The 20697-nt window shown below is 38.7% G+C and overlaps 1 protein-coding gene across 2 annotated transcripts; it reads right to left on the minus strand.

Moving 5' to 3' along the window:
• Nucleotides 1-18804: 18804 nt before the first annotated feature.
• Nucleotides 18805-19645, minus strand: LOC123318586. 2 transcript variants are annotated; one of them, XM_044905259.1, is made up of 2 exons: nt 19115-19645; nt 18805-19083 (listed from the first exon to the last, which is right to left on the minus strand). In XM_044905259.1, exons 1-2 carry the CDS (start codon nt 19504-19506, stop codon nt 19062-19064), a joined length of 414 nt encoding a protein of 137 aa, XP_044761194.1. In that variant the 5' UTR covers nt 19507-19645; the 3' UTR covers nt 18805-19061. The 2 variants fall into 2 exon arrangements, with proteins under 2 accessions (XP_044761194.1, XP_044761195.1); XM_044905260.1 differs by having other exon boundaries at nt 18805-19080; nt 19112-19645.
• Between the last annotated feature and the right edge of the window lie 1052 nt (nt 19646-20697).

Below are 20697 nucleotides of genomic sequence, written 5' to 3' on the forward strand. Positions count from 1 at the left end.
TTGTTTTTCCCAATATTGGCATTTGATCATAATAGAATATATAAAAGCGATCTTTCTCAGGTACAATAATAATGAGCGACTAAATTACCTAATCACAGGAAAGTAAGGTAAAATCACCATTGATTGACACATTAAGGAAAAATTTTATATTATTCCAGCATAATTTTGAAACGGTGCTAGTTCTTCGAACTTGAATTATCAAAATAGGTGTGTTAAATAATCGGAAATCGAATTCATGGATTGAAAATTGAATCATTTCAGCATCAGAAGTTCAAACAAAAAAAATTGAAAATAATTTCTAGTATCCAATTATTGACATCAGCGATTGGACGTTTCACCAATAATTGACATATCAGGTACCTAATAATTGACATTTCATTCATAATTAATTCAATTTGAAAAATAGAGTCGGTATCTATTCTCCGTCTGTTATTTCAAACTCTGTATGTGAAGGAAATTTATGCTAGATTAGATATTTGTTGGAAATTATAAATATTTGAAAAGGGTTTCGGCATAAGGTTAGAACACCCAGTAATTGACATGAAAGTATCCACTAATAGACAAACCCACTTTATTTCGTTTAAGGTATACATTTCAGTTGTCTAACAGAATAAAAGAAAAGTAATAAAAGGAAATCAAAATTGATTCTTTAAACTGTATTACAAAAAAGGAGTATAATCATTAAGTAAGCATATAACTTTTTTTCTTGATTCATTTAACCATCAACATTCAGTTCTTCGGAAAATTCATATTTAAGTCTATCTCGAATGGAGAACATTTTTGGGAATGGTAAGATTTTTATTATCTGTGAGGAATCAATTATACTCACATCTGTTGCATTTAAAATGAATACATTGCTCATTGATGCATACTTTTTCATTCCCACAATCTCAATTTCTTTAGATGGGAGAATTTCTTGCATCACACAAACAAATTTTAATGATCTTTTTTTTCCAGGAAAGGAAGCTACAATAAAATCTCCTTCTTTATAGAATGGAGTGTGAGCAGAGTCTACCTGCTCAAGTCGTCCATTATTATCGGAATTCAGTTCATTATTATCATTATTATTAATATCCTGATGTACCAGGCTAATATCCTCATCGAACACATTAATATCTTCCGTACTGCTTCCAGAAGGTACCCATTCTTCTTCTGACGTAGTTTCCAAATCATCGATTTTCCGTTTCCGAATATTTGCTGATTTCTTTCCTGCAGAAATGCTGATTTTCTCGATGTTTTTTTTGAGTTTCATAAGCTTTCTCTTTTCTCTTTCTTCAAGTCGTTTGGCCTTTTGATATTCTAATTCTTTTTTCTGTTTTTCCTTGTTTTCGTGATATTGTTGCCAACATTTGGACGTTGTTACAGAGGGCACTTTTTCTTTTCTTATGACTTTCTTCTTCATAGGTTTCGGACCAGGCCAAAAGAGTGCTTTTTTGAAAGGAGTTGGTACATTTGAAATGGGTGAATCATTTTCTTCAGCTGGGGCTTCGAAGTTCTGATTTACTACTGTTTTTGGGGGTGTTGTCGAGTTAATGATTTCTTTTTCTAATATCTCCTCCTGGCTAACTATTTCTGTTTCGTGCATTTCTTGTAGTTCCTCAGTGTTTCCCAGTCTTTTCTCCGCAAATCGTTTTTACGGCCGAGAATAGTTTTATACATTCGAAAAAGTGACTGATCACTCACTTCACCACTCCATTCAGAGCATTTAACAAACTTGTCTCTTTTTTCCTTATCTATATACTTTTCAAGAAATTGCAATCCTCTGCTTATTTCATTCAGTTCTGTACTATGCTTTTTTTGTAGTTTTTCATCCTTCTTCTCTTGCTCTTCTACAGCGGTTGGATCCCATGGAAATAGACCACATTTCCTGAATCCATTTTTGAGCATACTATTGTCTTTAATTAATCTTTCTCTGAGAACTTCTTCCAGTAAAGGACAGAAGTGATTTTTTTTCAAGATTGGAGTGTGAAAATTTGTTAATCTCCACTGCTGTACTTTATCTCTCCATCCAGCTTTCAGAGTCCGAAATACTGAGACGTCCATAGGTTGAATTCTATGAGTTGAGTTTGGAAAGAGCGCGATGAGAATGATTCCATTCTTTTCACAAAATTGGCTGACATGTAAAGTCAAATGGGAAGAGTATCCATCTATGAAAAGAATAACTGGAAGCTTGATGGCTTCGGTGATTAACCATGGGTGAAACACATTAGCGATAAATTCGTAAAATGTTTCACCAGTCATCTATCCATTTTCCGACTTCCCTATTCCCCAAGATTCTGGAACACTTAGAGCTAATTCCTTAGGTATCCTTTCGTACTAGAATATTACCATCGGAGGTGGTAAATCACCATTAGCGTTTCCGGAGATCAGAACAGTTAAACATTCTTTTTCGTCACTGTTCACAATTTTATAGATGTTTTTCTCCCCACGTGCAGCTAAAACCTTGTCTCCTTTAGGATTAAGGAAAAACGCTGATTCATCAGCATTAAACAGACGTGTAGGATCATTTAGTATATCTAAATACTCATTTTCAGTGAGGTATTTATGGATTTCTTCAAACCAGTTTTTTAATTGTGTGTTGGAAACTGATGACCTAGTAATTGTTAAATTTTGAGATGTTCGTTCACTTATTGTTGGATTTCTCTTCAAAAAGGAATTGTACCATTTTTTTCCTGGTCTATTATTCTTGAAAGGAGTTTTTCTTTTCAGTGTAACTATAATGTGTTGAACACTGTTCAGTAATTGTTCTTTTCCAATAGGAAAACCTACTTTCGCCATCGATAGTATCCATTTTACCAGAAGAGATTCCTCCTCAGCAGAAAGATAGGAATCTCTGCCCATTTTGCGATGTATTGGTGTTTTACCCTTTACTTTGTACATGAGGGTTATTCTAGGAACGCTATGTTTTCTAGCAGAAGTTGCTACGGCTAACCCTCTTTTAACGTCGGAAATGGCTGCTGCCATTTGTTCCTCTGTGTATTTGAAGAAATTCTTTTTTGATGACATCTTCAAAGCAGTCTGAAATGGAACCAATAGTTGACACTTCGGTACCCAATATTTGACATGGATGTCAACCTTTGGTTCGGTATGTGAAAATTCAATGTTACAAATAGCAGTCGGCTTAGGATCTCAAAGTGATAATTTCACATTGAATTATCAGATGAACACGTGTTGATCCAATAATTGACATAAGTGTCGATTATTGGGGAAATAAAGAAATTCTGAACCATTTATTGACATCTCCATTTTGTTTATTAAATTGAAGGAATATGATAACTAATGAATGCAGAAGAGTTCATGTATTAACAACATAAAATGAATTCAAGAGAACAATTGGAAACTGAACAATATCAACTTAGTTATTCAAAATAATCTATTCTCACCTGCTTAACCACTCACTTAATTCTCACTAGGAATAACAATGCGATGTGCTCATGCGCGGTTTGCATCAGCCATGACACTTCTTTTTATCATTGACTACCCAGTTAGTTTCACTTGCAGAATCTAGATGGCATGAAGCATCTATTGGTGGATTACGGAACTCCATAAGCGTTACAGTTTTCTTATTTTGAACTATTCTATATTCTATATAGTTATGTCAACTAGTGGGGCGGTGTCAATAATTGGTGCTTTTACCTTAATTTCAAATTGGTATGTAGAGACGGGGTTATCTTATCATTCCGAGTCAATCGCTTGACAGGAGAAGACGTGCTACAGTGCTCCTAGTGCTATAAAAGAGAAAGCGGACGAGAAAGTCACAGTGCCGTAAAAGTGAAAGCGGAGGTGAAAGTGCCCACTAACCAAGCTACGGAATATTTGATTCCGTCTGTGAAGTTGTGTAGGTTCTATATTTGTTATCGGAATTTTAATTCGTTAAAATTTTCAAAGTTGGTGTTCATCCTAAGTGTCCAGAGAATTTTCTCGTTGGTACTGCAGAAAACATCAGGTGAGCTTATTTTTCGTATCTTTCTTTCTGATTTTTCTCATAGCGTAGAGAATTTTTGATGAGCCGTTTTGTTTTTATGCATGAGATACATTTTTCTTTTGTCTTAAAAAATTTTATTTCCAATTTCTTTGAGTAGCGAAGTAATTATTAATTAGATTCTAAAATGTCTGACCATTCGGACTGCGAGTCCGTAATGGAAGAAGACGCGCCAGAAATCGCTAATGTCGTGTCCGAACACGATATTTTGAGAGAGGAGAACGCAAGTTTGAAAGCGAGGGTGAATGAGTTAGATAGATGCGTATCTAGCTTAGTTGCTGAGATTAAAAATCTCAGGGAGAGGCTCGAGTTGCAGGAGGGAAATAAGGAAAGTCCTTACTCCAAAGCACTCAAGAAGAACATTATTTTGAAAAATGTCCAAGAAGTGAACTTACCGGTTCAAAAACAGAAGATGGAGGTGGTCAAAACCCCTCAAACCAAAATTTCCCCACCCGCCAAAAGAGTGAGAAAGGATAGCTCCTCGTCAAATGAAGAGGCAAACAAGAAAAGAGTCTTGGAAACCCCAGCCCAAGAGAAAACCACTCCAGTGGAGAGAAAAGAAAAAATCCCCCCAGTTACCCTGAGGGGTACGTCCGAATGGACGTCAATTTCCAACGCGTTAATGCGAAACGGAATAAATTACAGCAGAGCGACTACTGTGAAGGACGGAATTAGGGTCGTTCCACAAACCGCGGAAGACCACAGAAGAATGACGGACTTCCTTCATAAAATAAATAGGGAGTTTTACACTCTTCAACGGGAGGAAGAAAAGAAAATCTATGCGGTAGTGAGATATCTACCGCTGGATGCAGATATCCCGACGATCCTTGACGACCTCAAGGATCAAGGGATCGTCGATGCTGAGGTCATAAGAATGACCTCAAATATAACTAAGAGGCCGATGCCCTTATTGCTGGTTAAAACCCAGAATAAGGGTATCTTCGAGGTGAGAAGGCTCTACAACATGAACTGTGTTGTTGAACCTAAGAGAAGGACGACCGGGCCTGGACAATGTTACCGCTGTCAGCGATATGGACATGCCCAAAGTAAGTGCACTTTTCCATGGAGGTGCGTGAAATGCTCCGGTAATCACAGCTCCAAGGAGTGTACGCTCAACAGGGAGAACGAGGAGCGAAATGCCTCTTGTGTTCTCTGTGGAGAGCAAGGACATCCAGCCAGCTACAAGGGATGTAGCGAATGGAAATTGGTCACTAAAAAGACCAAGAGATCGCCAAGATCGAACCAGACCAGCTCGAGGCCAACACAAAATACACCGAGGCCATCCCCAAACTCTTCGGAAGTGAAGAAACCCCAGGAAACTGCAACCGAAGCAGTCAAAGAGACGAAGAAACCAGAGAAAAAGACGGAAAAGGCAAAAACCGTCAAAAAAGCCGAAACCAGAAAAGGAATTTCTGGAATCACTGAGGAACTGGATAAGTTCACGAAAAACCTCCTCAGCACGATGATGCAGAATCTGGAGAAAGAGATTGAGAAGAAGATGCAGCAAATTATTAAGAATATTTAATGGCTGACACGACGATAAAGAACAATCTCATAATCGTCTCTTGGAACGTCGAAGGATTGAGAGCCCGCAGATCAGAATTCGAAGAACTGATTGAAGAGAAGAGACCGGATGTCATAGCTCTTCAAGAAACGAGACTTAACCCCAACGTTCGGATAGCATTTCCCAATTACGATATTTACAGAAATGATAGACCTAACAGCACAGGTGGCGTTGCTATACTGGCTAGAAGGAATATGGATCACCATTTCGACCAAATATTCAATGGACAAGAAGTAGAAGCAATATCGATTATTGTGAATACTAATCGAGGGCAAGTGAAGATTATTTCAACTTATAAATCACCGGATAAGGACATGCTGGAAGAGGATCTAAAAATGCTACTAGAAGGAAGACACCCGAAAATCATAATTGGTGATCTTAACTGCAAATCGCAGGAATGGAACAGTAGGGTGGAAAATACAAACGGGAGAAGACTGAAGATTTATGCTGAAAAACTTAATGCAGTTGTGATAGGACCTGATATACCGACCTACATACCAAGAGTAAATGGACTACCCGATGTACTGGACATTGTCGTAATGAAAGACATCACTGAAGAAATCAGCATTGATACAATAGAAGACGGAACTTCAGACCACAATCCCATAGAATTCATAGTGGGACATGGCCCAAGAAACGAAGAAGAGACACAAACCAAGGAACGCACAGACTGGGAGAAATATAAGAATTTACTTCAGGAGAAAATCAGGGAAATTCCCCAAATAAACACCCAGGATGAATTAGATGAAGCAGTTGAAAAATTGGAAAATCATATAAAAGAAGCCTATGAAGAAAGCACCAAGAGAATAAGGAAACCAATTCCGAAACATTCACATGGAGATACGCCAAGGGATATAAAGGAACTTATAAAAAAGAACAGAAGACTCAGGAAAATCTACAGAACAACAAAAAGAGAAGAAGACAAGAAGAAACTGAATAAGCATAGTCAGATATTGAAAAATGCTTTAACAGAACTGCGTAATAACAGATGGCACCAGAGATTAAGGGAACTGAATACAATAGATCACTCGGCTTGGAAAATGCAAAAACGCTTACGACGAGAACAGACAGTTATACCTCCACTGCATGGAGCAAACGGAATGGTATATACGAGACTTGAAAAAGCCGAAGCACTTGCCGACACAATTGAGAGAGAAGCCAGAATAAATTACAGAAATGATGATGACAATGAAGATCTAGAAGAAGAAGTGGAGGCAAACGAAGAACTGATGATGGAACCACCGGAAACCGAAATCATTCCAAAACCGGCTTCACCAACAGAAATCAAAGAGATCATAATGAAACTGAAAAACCGGAAAGCACCGGGAGAAGATAGGATAACGAATTATATGTTGAAGAAATTGCCTAGAAAAGGAATAGCAGCCTTGACGAATATAACAAACGGAGTGATGAGGACCGAATACTACCCAAAGAGATGGAAAACTGCAGAAATGATAGTTTTCAACAAGCCTGGAAAGGAACGGAAATTTCCTCAAAATTATAGACCAATCAGCCTACTATCAGCACTAGGAAAAGTCGTCGAGAGGGTTATCGCCAAAAGGCTGAATGAGGAAACAGAAATGTTGAAGATAATCCCACCCGAACAATTTGGATTTCGACGAGAACACTCGACTGAACTCCAATTACTACGGCTCATAGAATACGTCACCGAAGGAATGCAGACCAAACAGGCCACAGGATTAGTTCTGATGGATATCGAGAGAGCTTTTGATAGAGTATGGCACGAAGGCCTAATCTACAAGATGAAAAGAGCAGGATATTCGACCAAGCTATGCAAGATTATAAGGAATTATCTGAGGAATAGAAACTTTTATGTGAAGATAGATGGAGCAACCTCTCAAACCAGACAATTGGAAGCGGGAGTGCCTCAAGGATCGGTACTTGGACCTCTGCTTTACGTAATATACGTTTATGATATCCCGAAGAATGCTAGGAATATGCTCACCTTGTACGCAGATGACACAGGAATAGCGTTCAGACATCGACGCCCAGAGATCATACACCGGAGACTGCAGGAAGCCATAGATGAATTACTCAAATGGTGCATCAAATGGAAAATCCAAATCAATGGAAGAAAGACTCAAGCAATATTACTGCAAAAGAGAAGATTGAGGATGGAAGAAAACCTTGAAGTTGATGGACAAGAGGTTGAATGGAAAAATGAAGCAACATACCTAGGAGTGACGCTTGACAGAGGACTTACATGGAAAAACCACATCAAATGTGCTGTTGATAAAACAAAAGCCGCAATGAGTAAACTTTATCCACTCATAGGCAGAAGAAGTCATATGAATAAGAACATCAAGTTGACGATGATTAAAACTATTGCGCGACCACAACTCACATATGGATCGGCGGCATGGGGCTTCGCAGCCAAGACCCACATCAAGAGAATACAGGCCACTGAGAATAAACTCCTTAGAATGGCGATGGACGTACCCTGGTTTGTTAGGAACAAACAAATCTACAAGGACTTGGAATGGGAATCAGTTACAGAATTTATGAAGAGAAAGGCGGAAAGGATATTCGACAAAGCCAAACAACATCCAAATGAGGAACTACGAAGATTAGTCGACTACGATCCAACAGAAGAAGCTAGAAGGTCAAGAACCTACCACCGAAGACCGAGAGATCAGTTAAGGATTTAAATGTAACCAAAGAAAAGCTTAACCTATAAAAGCTATAGGCAGCATACAACTATCAACACGACTATGATCGTGTGAGAGTCCAGAAACCATAAGAGTCAACTGGTTAATAGGCAAAATGCCCGGAACCTATGAAGAAGCAGTTAAGGGTTTTTAGTGGGTCTCGAGCTCAGAGAGTGAGAATCCCCACACTGTTCCCCCTCAGCAGAGGGTGTGTTCGTCTGTTTGCAGATTTTCCCCCTGCTACACCAAAAAAAAAAAAAAAAAAGGTTATCTTATCATCGAAATTGTATTCCCCCCTGTGAATTAAAGTATCAGTGGCGGCCCGTCAGGGACGTCAGGGTCGGTAGTGCCGACCCAAAATTTCGCGAGCAGCAAAAATGTGAATTCTCACTTGTGTAAAATAATAATGTATTTGAAATTCTCCAAACATAACATAGCTCTCAATAAATTTTAAAAAAATATTAGGTATATGATATCTGATATCAATGGAATATGGAACTTCTTTGAAATACGCTGTTTCAATTTATATCCCACATCTACTCGGTCCGTAGACAAAATACGCTCATCTCCAATCGAGCTATGAAGACAGCGCCGCAGATGCCTTCTCTAGCGACCGAGTGACCGACCGTTCGTTCTGTTCATTCAAGTACGGCATGCCGAGTCTAGATTGTAAACATATCGAAGGAGCGCTAATATCAATGAGTCAAATTGCTTCTAACTTGAATAATTTTTGTTGGAATTTCATTCGGATAACAATTAAAATTAGATAAGCCTCTTATTCAATGTTTTTTTCCGCCAATATCCGATAGTTTCAGTTTCACATAACAAATTACAAGAGATCGCTGTTAGTTAAAACGAATTTTAATCGTATTTGTTAATTTTCATAAACGTGAGTGCTGAATATATAATACTAATGAAATTCCGACAATTTTTTAAGAACTTTTCAAAGAATAAAGACCAAAACTATGATGAAAGTTGATATTGTTGGCTCAATACTTCGCACGGTGTAGGACATGTAGGTCCGGCAGGCAGCGACCCTGCCGACCCTAGAATGCCTCTCTTCGGTAACTCGAAGAATGATCGTTCGGGATATCTCGATTCTATCGTTTGCGCTCGAGGTGATGTTAATTTCTCGCAATTCTCAATTTCGTCAGAATGCACTTTTGATTGTTTTTCTAATTTTATTTTATGGATAAGCATTTTTAGAGTATTTTTATTTGTTATATATATTTTCGGTTCTTATTTTCATATTTGTTCCGAAATTATGTTTATTTTTCAAGTGGTATGCAGGGCTAAAATAGTTCTTTATCAATCATTTTTCATTTTCCGGATTATCTTCAGAGATTATTGAAACAGAAACAAAAATTTTGGCGAAACTTCACTACGAAAAACTAACGCACCGAGTGCAGTACCCCATGGTGATGTGGAAACCTGCATAATACATAGGTATGGAAAATATTAAAAAAAAAAATATATATATATATACCGGGTGTCCCAGAGCTTTTAGGCCAGCAGATATCTCAGTTACCTGCGGAAAAAAAAAATTGAAAAAAATACTTGTCGTAGGAGACCATACGTTCTTTCATGCAGCATAGCAAAATCCACCCCCTGACAAACAACCCCCGAGAAACCACCCCTAACTTTTGTTTTTCAAATGGCACCCCCATGTTTGTTGTGCTTCAACTTACAGTTTTTTTCATATCTCATTCAATGATGTATCATGGTAGCTAGAATGGCATGCAGAATTATGGAAAATAAAAATACAAATGAAATACGAACTTATACGCTCAGCTGTATTGTTACTGCAACATTATACTAAAGAAAATGTTCAAAATGTTGGCCAGCACTTGCCACACATGCTTCAAGTCGCCGAATCAGCGCGCGAGTACAGGAAGCTCGAATCTTTTCCGGAGTAACGGTATTACAAGCCTCTGAAATTTTCTGGGTTAAATCTTCAATATTTGTTGGTGGAGTTTCGAAGACAACTCGTTTCAAATATCCCCATAGGAAAAAGTCCAGTGGCGTGAGATCTGGAGAACGTGCAGGCCATCGCACAGGTCCACCATTTCCAATGGTTATGTGCAGGAGCACCATCTTGTTGCCACCACATTTGTTGTCGTTCTTCAATTGGAATATCGTCTAGTAGTGCAGGCATACCATTTTCCAAGAAATGTAGATATCGGTGGCCCGTCAAAGTGTCTTGGAAAAAATGAGGGCCGATGAGTCGTCCATTATGTAAACCACAACACACGTTCGCACCCCACATTGTTTGGAAATTGGTTTCTCTAATCCAGTGAGGGTTGTCCTGTGACCAATAGTGCATGTTATGTCGGTTAACAGTACCATTATTATGGAAGCGGGATTCGTCACTCCACAAGATTTGATTGAGGAAGTTGGGATTGTCGTGGATGAACACTTGCATGTGAGCAATAAATGCCAGTCGTCTTTCGAAATCTGTAGGTCTGAGTCCTTGGTGTAAATGTATTTTAAAGGGATGATATCTGTACTGTTTGAAAATTCGTTGCACAGACGACTTACTGATCCCAACCTCCACCGCCAATGCACGAACCGAAATATGAGGATGTGCTTCGGCGTAGGCCAACACATTTATGCAATTTTCCTCAGTTCGCACAGGAGTAGGATGTGCTTGATCTGTTTTTCCGGGAAATGATCCTCTTCGCATGGTATTTTCTACATACGAAAACGTATTGCGACCTGGTTGTCGACGATCAGGAAAGCGCTGCTCATACAGCCTCTCCGCAGCACGTTTATTCTTTCGGCATTCACCAAAAATTAACAGCATATCAACGTATTCGTTGGGAGTGAAGGTAAAAGGCATTTTGATATACAACAACAATATCACGACTGATACCAATTTGTCATCCAGATACCGTAGGAATAAAACAAAGCACAAAAAGTTCTAACATTTTATTGACTCTTTTTTTTCAACATCCACTTTTTCTTGTCTCTACAATGTGGACTAATTCGATCAGTCCAATTAACAATACCCACTAACGAATTCAATTTTATCGAGTGACTATCTTTACAACTACATATTATGATATATCATTGATTGAGAATTAAAAAGAGCTGTCAGTTGAAGCCAAACAAACATGGGGTGCCATTTGAAAAACAAAAGTTAGGGGTTGTTTCTCAGGGGTTGTTTGTCAGGGGGTGGATTTTGCTATGCTGCATGAAAGAGCGTATGGTCTCCTACGACAAGTATTTTTTTCAATTTTTTTTTTCCGCAGGTAACTGAGATATCTGCTGGCCTAAAAGCTCTGGGACACCCGGTATATATATATTTTTTTTTTAATATTTTCTATACCTATGTATTATGCAGGTTTCCACATCACCATGGGGTACTGCACTCGGTGCGTTAGTTTTTCGTAGTGAAGTTTCGCCAAAATTTTTGTTTCAAAGTATACAAGTGTTCACTCTCTAAGGCGCTGGTCTCCCCGAACACCCGCCGCCCGCGACCGGCGACGTATGCGGACCCGCCGCCGTCAACGTGTTAATGCTATATTCGGAAAACTACGGGCACGGTCTCCCTGAAACGTCGCGTGCGGCATTCAGACGCGGCCGGCGAAGGTCACACGCTGCACGCGTCGGTTGGATTGATTCAGTAGCATAGTGACGGGCGGACGCCACAGTGAAAAAATGAGTTCTTTGATTTCAAATAAGGAAAAAGACGAAATGCTGATTGAGTTTGTCAAATGCAATCCTCTACTATACGATGCCTCACATAGTGACTATAAGAGTAATGTACTCAAGCATAAGCTTCGAAATTCCAGGTAGGTGGTATATTTATTATTTATATTATTTATATTACATATCATGCATAAGTGGATTGCCAAGTAACACTCCCTTGTGGCGAACATAAGTACTCTTTAAGTTCGTTTCTTAAGTTCACTGCTGCAACAAGTTCACTTCCACCAGCCCGTCTCAGGGCGAGCAAATTTTCAGGAGGTGAATAATTACTACCCCCCACATTACGGCTATGTATCGGAACATTTTGGTCTTCTATCAGCATATTATGAAGGCAGCAGAAAGCGAGAATAACGCGGTCTATAGTTTCTGCATCAAGCATTATGGGTGTGTGGAATATTCGGAAAATATTTGATAGAATTCCAAAAGCACTTTCCACTGTCTTACGTGCACGACTAAGGCGGTAATTAAATTGGCTTTTCTGTGTATCCTGCTGACTTTGAGCCATAGGATATGGCTTCATTAGACGGGGTAACAACTTGAACCCGCCATCTCCTATAATAAAGTGAGGGAAATATATATCAGACCCAGGTTATGGTGTGTCGTCTGGAAATGGAAATCGTCCACCTTCAATTTGTTGTCCTAGAGTAGATTTTGAGAATATTCCGCTGTGTCCCTCTTTTCCATATGACCCAATGTCAACACATATAAATTTACAGTCGGCATCTACTAAAGCCATTAAAACTATGGAAAAGAAATGTTTATAATTATGAAATAGCGATCCACTATTTGGAGGACATTGTATTCGGCAGTGCTTCCCATCTAGAGCGCCACAACAATTGGGAAAGTTCCATTTTTTCAAAAAATCTTTGGCAACAGCTTCCAACTTGTCTTTTGTTACCTTTGGCAAGTACAAAGGGGTCAGATTATTACAGAGTGAATTCAACGTGTCTTTCAGTATGGTTGATATATAATTATGGGAAATGCGAAATTGAAATGCTAGAGAACGCAAGCTTTCTCCTGTCGCCAAGAATCTGCAACGAAACAAAATATCATTAGACAGACTAATTACCTATCGTTTTTCACCTCAATGTTTCAAAAATACGTGAAAACCAAACACTATTTTGTATTTACCCATTTTTGCAAACTTTTCAAATTACGTGGATATGACGCATAATTACTCTTATTTGGATGACCACTTGGACCGATTGTTGATTAAAGTGACTAATGAAACAATTATTTTTAAAACAATTCAATCAGTTGCAGATGTGAAGAAACGCTGGAAACATCTGAGAGACCATTACATGAAAAAAAAGAAAGCTGCTAGTGGTACGGGCCAGGCGAGAAACTTAAATAATTGGGAATATATATGTCACAATTGACATTTTTGTCCCAAGCTCCGTCGCAGAGAGTTACTCTGACAAATGCTGAAAATTCTGAGCTAACAGACTCTCAAGAAGCAATAGAGGAAACTCATGTCAATGATGAAAATTCACTCACTCAAGAAAGAGAAATTGCAGTCCAGAATAGTGTCTTGAATGACGTGGATAGTGATGCAACATCTGGCACTTCAAACATTAGCGGAATACCTGTCACTCCTTCATTGAGTAGAAAAAGAAAGAAATCCAACGAAAATTCTTTGGCCTCAATTTTAGAGAGAAGACAAGAAGAGAGATCTCTTGTTTTTGCGAAAATATTGTCGCAACAAACGAAATCGCCAATACACAAATTTTTCGACTCCATGGCTGATATTGTGTCAGACTTTCCACCACATCTTATTGTGGAAGCAAGACTCAAAGTTTTCGAAGCGGTACATGAAATAGAGATGAAAATGTACGATGAGCAATCAAGTTCGCAAGCAATGGCGTCGAATAACTCTACCAGTGATAGTGATACTTTCATGAACTTATGAATTAACTTTAAACTATTTCTCTTATATTCATTAAAAATAAATGTTTTTAACGCATTTTTTTTATAATTTCACTAAAACTGAAATATTTCAACAATGCAAACTTACCTTAACGTGACTGCTAGTTTTTCAGAGGGTGAAATAGGCCGTGGGTATCTATTGGTTGGCAGTTTTTTTATGTCACGTTCAATTACACTCAATATTCTTTCGAATTGTTCTTGGGAAATTCGAAAGAATTCTTTGAATTTCGTTTCATTACACTTAAGATGTTTGTTAATTAAACTGCCGAAAGTGCCTTCCTTCTCTCTGTTCTCAAACATTTTATTAGTTTTTTGCTTCTTTGTAGACAAAGCCACAAGTTCATCGTCTTCTTCTTCTTCCAAAATTAAATAAGTTAGTAATTCTGTATCCATATCGAAACACACTATTATAGTAGCCTAGCTAGTGTCGACGCGCGCATGAAGAATGCGAAATGAATTTCAGAGAGAACATGCGCCCGACGCCGACGACCGGCAACGTTCCCATATGACGTCAGCCGCACGTCGTCGGTCGCGGGCAGCGGTTGAGGGAGACCAGCGCTGGTCTCCCCGAACACCCGCTGCCCGCGACCGACGACGTACGCGGACCCGCCGCCGTCAACGTGTTAATGCTATATTCGGAAAACTACGGGCACGGTCTCCCTGAAACGTCGCGAGCGACGTTCAGTCTCAGCTGGCGAAGGTCACACGTCGCACGCGACGGTTGGATTGATTCTATAGCATAGTGACGGGTGGACGTCAGAGGGAAAAATGAGTTCTTTTAATAAGAAAAAGTACGAAATGCTGATTCAGTTAATAGAATGTTATCTTGCACTATACGATGTCTCACATAGTGACTATAAAAGTAATGTACTCAAGCATAATGTTTTTTAGAAGGTGAAATAGGCCGTGGGCATCTAATGGTTGGAGGTTTTATGATTTCATGTTCAATTCTTGCGAATTGTTCATGGAAAAGTCGAAAAAATTCATTAAATTTTGTATCATTGCACTTAATATAGTTATCCAAACCGTAAAAAGTGCCTTCCTTTTTCCTGTTCTGGAACATTGTATCCGTTTTTTGCCTCTTTGTTGACAAAGCCAATAGTTCATCGTTTTCTTCCCCAAAAATCAAACTAGTAAGTAATTCTACTTGAATTCTACATTCATCTTAAAACACACTCTTATACATAGTAGCCTAGTGTTGCAGCGCGCATGTGGAATGCGAAATGTATTTCAGAGAGACCATGCACCCGTTGTCAGCGACCGGCAGCGTTCCCGTATGACGTCAGCCGCACGTCGTCGGTAGCGGGTGAGGGAGACCAGCGCCTAAGGGGTATTTAGCATGTAGAACATGAAACGACTTGAAGAGAATATCGAATGCTTTTGAAAACGAATCTAATTGAAATCTCACCGTATCAATAACAACAAAGAATGATTTCAATGTATTGATGGTTTCTCCCACCACCATGAGATAGGGTTGGATGGTTTGTTCTCTTTCCAGAGCTCGATTTCTTTTACTCTCGATTGTAGCAAATATATCTCCAGGTTGCTGAAAAAAAAATGAAATCATTATTAAAAATTATGTACATTCTTTCATTCATGAAGCCTCTATTTTAGGAGGTTATGAGATTTAATTTTTTTTTTGAAAAGAATCAAGATAAGTCTATCATCTCACCGTTACATGAACCAATATCCCTTCGAGAGATTCAATGGTTGAGAATTTCCACAACTGTTTTCCCTTCGGTGGAATAATATAAGCCAGAAGATGTTCATTAAAATGAAAGGTACTAATACGATATGTTCATTGTATAAATTCAAAAAAGTTTGCATTTGACTCATGATGCTCTAATTACGTTAAGTGTCCGGTAAATGTCTTACCGGACTCAGGCCAGGTACTTTCACCTTCGAATAAATTTTATTCACTCTCAATAAGTATCTGTCAATAAATTTCCTATCTGAAGGATACCTTATTTCGGTGCTTTGAGATGAAATTATTTGAAGAATAACAATTCTATGAAAACACGGTATACTACTTTTCACTGATTAATGTAAAATAAGACACCGCATTGTAGAAATTGTCATAATTCCAACTAGAAATCAAATATTTCGTGAAAATCACACAAAGAATAACCATATATCAAGAATCTAAAAAATTCAACCAATAATGACGTACCGACATTCGATCTATGACAAATAAACTGTTATTATTAAGTTTAAATGACACATTTATTCGATGAATACCACTAGCTGAAACTGAAAAGACAGCATTTTTACTTATTCTATGAATAAGAGTTATCTATCGAATAAATTTATTTATTCGCACGTCAACCCCTTCCAACTTATACAGTGCTAGTCAAATGTCCCCTCCCCCCCTCGTATCTTTTGAACGGGTATACTTATAATAAGGAAATTTGGAGGGTGGAAATACACGGATGTAGGCTTCTCAACTGGTCATAACAGGTGACGCAATAGTCATAAATGACGTCACAAGGCCACTGTGACCAATAATTTTAAATGGGACCATATGGCAAGTGACAGCTCGTTTGAAAGGTATTGAAAATACCTATTCAGTCATACCAATTTTGTTTGGGTTTCGGCTGATTTTGATTGATAAATTGAAGAAATACGAAAATTATAGTTTCGCATTTAATTAATAAATATTTAAGAACCAGTTCTTGTAATAAGTGTTCAAAATGTGCTCCATCTACTTCCTGGCAGTAATGCATCCTATTGCTAAACTCTTGTCGTACTCGTCGTCAGCGGAAATTGCCCTACATTCTTCAACAATTCGTTAAACAATAGCTTAGGTAAATTTTCAAGGTATAAATACTTTTGACAAGTAGAGAATTCAAACACATACACCTTTTTGCAAATTAACCAGAGGCGTTCTTTAAAATCTTTATTAATTAAATATTATAAATAAGGTATTTTCAATACCTTTCAAACGAGCTGTCACTTGCCATATGGTCCCATTTAAAATTATTGGTCACAGTGGCCTTGTGACGTCATTTATGACTATTGCGTCACCTGTTATGACCAGTTGAGAAGCCTACATCCGTTTATTTCCACCCTCCAAATTTCATTATTATAAGTATACCCGTTCAAAAGATACGAGGGGGGGAGGGGACTTTTGACTAGCACTGTATAGGCAGAAATGCAACCGCTTTAGTATTTCTATGTCGCACGTGAAAGTACCAGGCCTCGGTGGAATTTATCGTTCTCATCAATTCCAATGTGTGTTCCTCTTTGATATCATTTCTCCTTGCGGCAATTATTTTTCCAAAAAAATTATTGCAGTTTAGATATAACGCCAACTGGATATAGTTTTTAAAAATCGAGGTTTATCTGGAACATAATTTTTTTATGTATACCATTTTCTAATCTCATTAGTTTGGAGCTATGGGGATCGTCTTCGACTTTTCTTTTCGATATTCTTTCCCCAGCTCTATATAAAATGTTTCGACATTTATCCACCAATTTCCCCTTAACTGGAATAGATTTCCCATTGAAGGAAGCTATTTCTCTTTTTTATGGGGGCGACATAATATGTTCCTAAAGCTTCTTTTGGGAATAGGGTTACTATTTTCGCAGCAATCACGTTAAATTCGTCATGTTTCAAACGACTAGAACAGTTAATCAAAATTTCAGAAAATTACCGATGAGATGTTGAGAGGATAGAAGAAAAACTCATTAGAACTCACGTTTTAACGATGAAGTTGCATAGGTGTTTGACAGTGATGTCAATTAATCTATTTCGTTTTGACTCCTCTAATTTTCCATGTTTAGAATATTATTCCAAAACGGTATTACCCAGAGGAGATGTCGAAAGGAGTGTCCTAAGATCAAAATCCTCGAATGTAGGACGAAACAAATACTTTTCTAAGCTCGTGAAAGATATATTATCCGTAATTGAATCGTCAGCAATGAAACCTTTTTCACTGACTGAGCCAACAGAGCTAGACTCACTGACTACTGATAATCTCTGAAAAAAGATGAAGTTGGACATGTCTAAAAAAGATATTTCATTGTCGTCAGGAAAATGTTTGTCATTTGAAAAAAAAAATTCTGATTCAAAGAAAACGAATAATCGAAAATTTGTGAGCCAGTTGGAAAAAGAATTTGAAATTGGCATGTGTATCGTGGCACTCATTGAAATTCAATCTGGGAGGATTTTGCATCTTCTGAAACTTTTTAGGGTTTTCACTCCCAGTCTCTGAAACAAAATCAATTAAAAACTTGAAATAATCAATTTGCTCCTGCGTAAATTTTTGCACTAATTTGTCAGGAGCAAATCAGCAAATTGTTGCCTAACAATGAACTGAAAAAAGAACTCCTGAATTGTAGCTATTTTTATTTGACATTAATTCAGAAGATTTTCAAAAATTCATCTTATGAAGGAGTTTGATATAGGCTCCGACACGTAACACAATTATAATTTTGATGTTCCTTTTTCAGTTCACTGTCAGGTAACAATTTTTTTTATCCGATTTGCTCCTGACAAATTAGTGTAAGAATTGGCTTACGGAGAAGGAAACTTCGTTCAGCTCGTGGGGGATCGATGATTGTGGTACGGGATATAGATTTTATACCATTGAATGAGATCAACAGCTAATCACTCGGAAACCATTGTGAAGTATCCGCCCTCAAATTGGTAGATTTGAATTTGACTATTGTCTGCTTTTACTCAACACCTTCTTCTGTACCCGAGCGATGAACTCATGATAGCGCGTTACTATCTCATCGAATGTCGGTATTGCTCGACGTGGACCGAGCTCAACAAATCGTCCGACATCAGGTGGAGGAAACACTCGAACGCCTCGAAACTCGGGGTTGAGAATGGCTTCGCCAGCTTCACCTAAACGGTAAAGCTCAAGCTCAACGGCACGCGCGGGATTGACAATGTCAATATGAATCACTCCGCCATGTAGTCCTTGAACGTTCGGCACACGATACAGCGTCCCTGCGGGATGGTACTCGATACCATCTGCGGTCAATAAGGTTTCTGAAATGAATCTAAACCGATCGCGATTGAACAAGTTGGCGTCGGGAAGCTTTCCGTATGGAAAGCTTAATAGCTCTCCTTCCTCGCTCTGACCTTCTCTGGGCACAAAGGTCTGTTGATCGACCTCTACTCTACCAATCTGGTCCAGATAAACAGCAACCGGGAGAATCGACTGTTGTAGATTATTACATGTTCTCTCAACACGTATATCTAATGCAGGGTCCGAAGTAGCGAATGCGGTATTCCGTTGCGCACAATGAAGCTTAGCTTCGAGCTGGAGACTAGCTGCTAACAGCACTGTTTCGATGTCTTGTAATATATTAGTGGTGGGTACTTTACAGGCGTTAACGAGCGTCTCAACAGTCTTGGCGGCAACTTCAGGAAGTTTATGTGTTGAAATTTCGACTTCCTGAACGGGCTTGACAACTTGCAATGATGCAGTCATAGGGCCAAACAACTCATCAGGGATGAATCCAAAAGCTGATCTCATGGAGTTGATTCGGTTCTTGATGAACTCGGCTCCTTTGGTCTCATTCTTGTGGGTCCTGAATTTTTCGGCAGCCTTTTGTCTAGACTTGAATCCTCTTCTGCTCTTCTTCTTCTCTACATTAGCTGGCTGTTCTGCAACAGCGGTACTATCTTGGTGAACTTCCATAATGGATGCTAGGGTGCGTAATAAGGGATCACGCTTTTTAGCGTGAATTTATGACTTTAGCATTGCGGCTTCCACACTCCTCTCCAGAGGAAAATTCACTTATTCCAGATATCTTAGATATCAAAAGGATTAAGCTCTGTTGGAGCCCTTTCCAGGTTTTCGGGCTCGTGGTGGTGGTCGGGTTCGGGTCGCTCCTCGCCTCCCTGCTGTAGGTTGGATTCCTGCTCCACCCGCACTTCCTGTCGGCGCAGACGGTGTTCCTCTGCATTCCCCATGTACTTGCGTACAGTTCTCGCCGTTCCGAGCAGTACCGCCTTCTGCATGATTCTATAGATATTTTCGTCCAACTGAAGTTTCCTAAAGTTCTCCAGTAGTTTCTTCGGTATCAGGCCTGTAGATGAAATGACAATAGGGATGGTCTTGATATCTTTCAGCTTCCACTGTCTTCTGGTTTGTTCCTCGAGATCTCTGTATTTTGAAATTTTTTCAGTGTGCCTATCTAGAAGATTGTTATTATTTTGCCTTGAACGATAGTTATTAACATTATTTTGTGGAGCCGATCTTCACATTATTGCATAATGATTTGGCTTACCACAATTTTTACATATTTGACCTGCTGCTGGACACCTCTGGTAATGGACTTGACCACATCTTGAACATTTGTTGTTGTTCCCTTGCTGACTTGAAACCCTCTTGGTTGGCTGCCTTTGACTCTTCGTTCTTGCATCCATCTTCTTGGCCTGCGACTTGACGTGTAATACAGATTGAGACTCCAATTCTTGTAAATATTGTCTGCTCATTTCTAAATTTTGAGCAGTTTCTATTGCCTCCTCCAGCTTCATATCTCCCAGTTCAAGCAGTCTCTACTTGATGAAAGAGTATCTTGAATGTAGATTACACATAAGAATATCTCTAATAATGTTATCTGTTTCTTTGAATTCACAGGTTCTTGCCAAATTACGAAGTTGCATGATGAACTCATTGATTGACTGATTTTCTGCTTGTTTGCAGTTGAAAAATTTATGCCTTTCCATTGTTACATTCTTCTTTGGAGAAAAGTGATTGTCGAATTTGATGATTAGATCTTCGTATTTGATTTTGTCAATTTCAACGCCAAATGACATGAATACTGGAATTGAATTAGGTCCCATGTGGTGAAGCATTAAGGAAACTAACCTGCTTTCTTCCGTT

Source organism: Coccinella septempunctata, chromosome 8, assembly GCF_907165205.1.
Source record: "Coccinella septempunctata chromosome 8, icCocSept1.1, whole genome shotgun sequence".
In the NCBI taxonomy this organism is placed as follows: domain Eukaryota; kingdom Metazoa; phylum Arthropoda; class Insecta; order Coleoptera; family Coccinellidae; genus Coccinella; species Coccinella septempunctata.

Bases quoted from the DNA above. Each gene is read 5' to 3' on its own strand.
- LOC123318586 (XM_044905259.1), bottom strand. From the start codon at position 19,506: ATGGAAGTTCACCAAGATAGTACCGCTGTTGCAGAACAGCCAGCTAAT. The intron at 19,084-19,114 runs GCTTCATTGTGC...AATACCGCATTC, and splicing joins AGTCTCCAGCTCGAAGCTAA to GCTACTTCGGACCCTGCATT.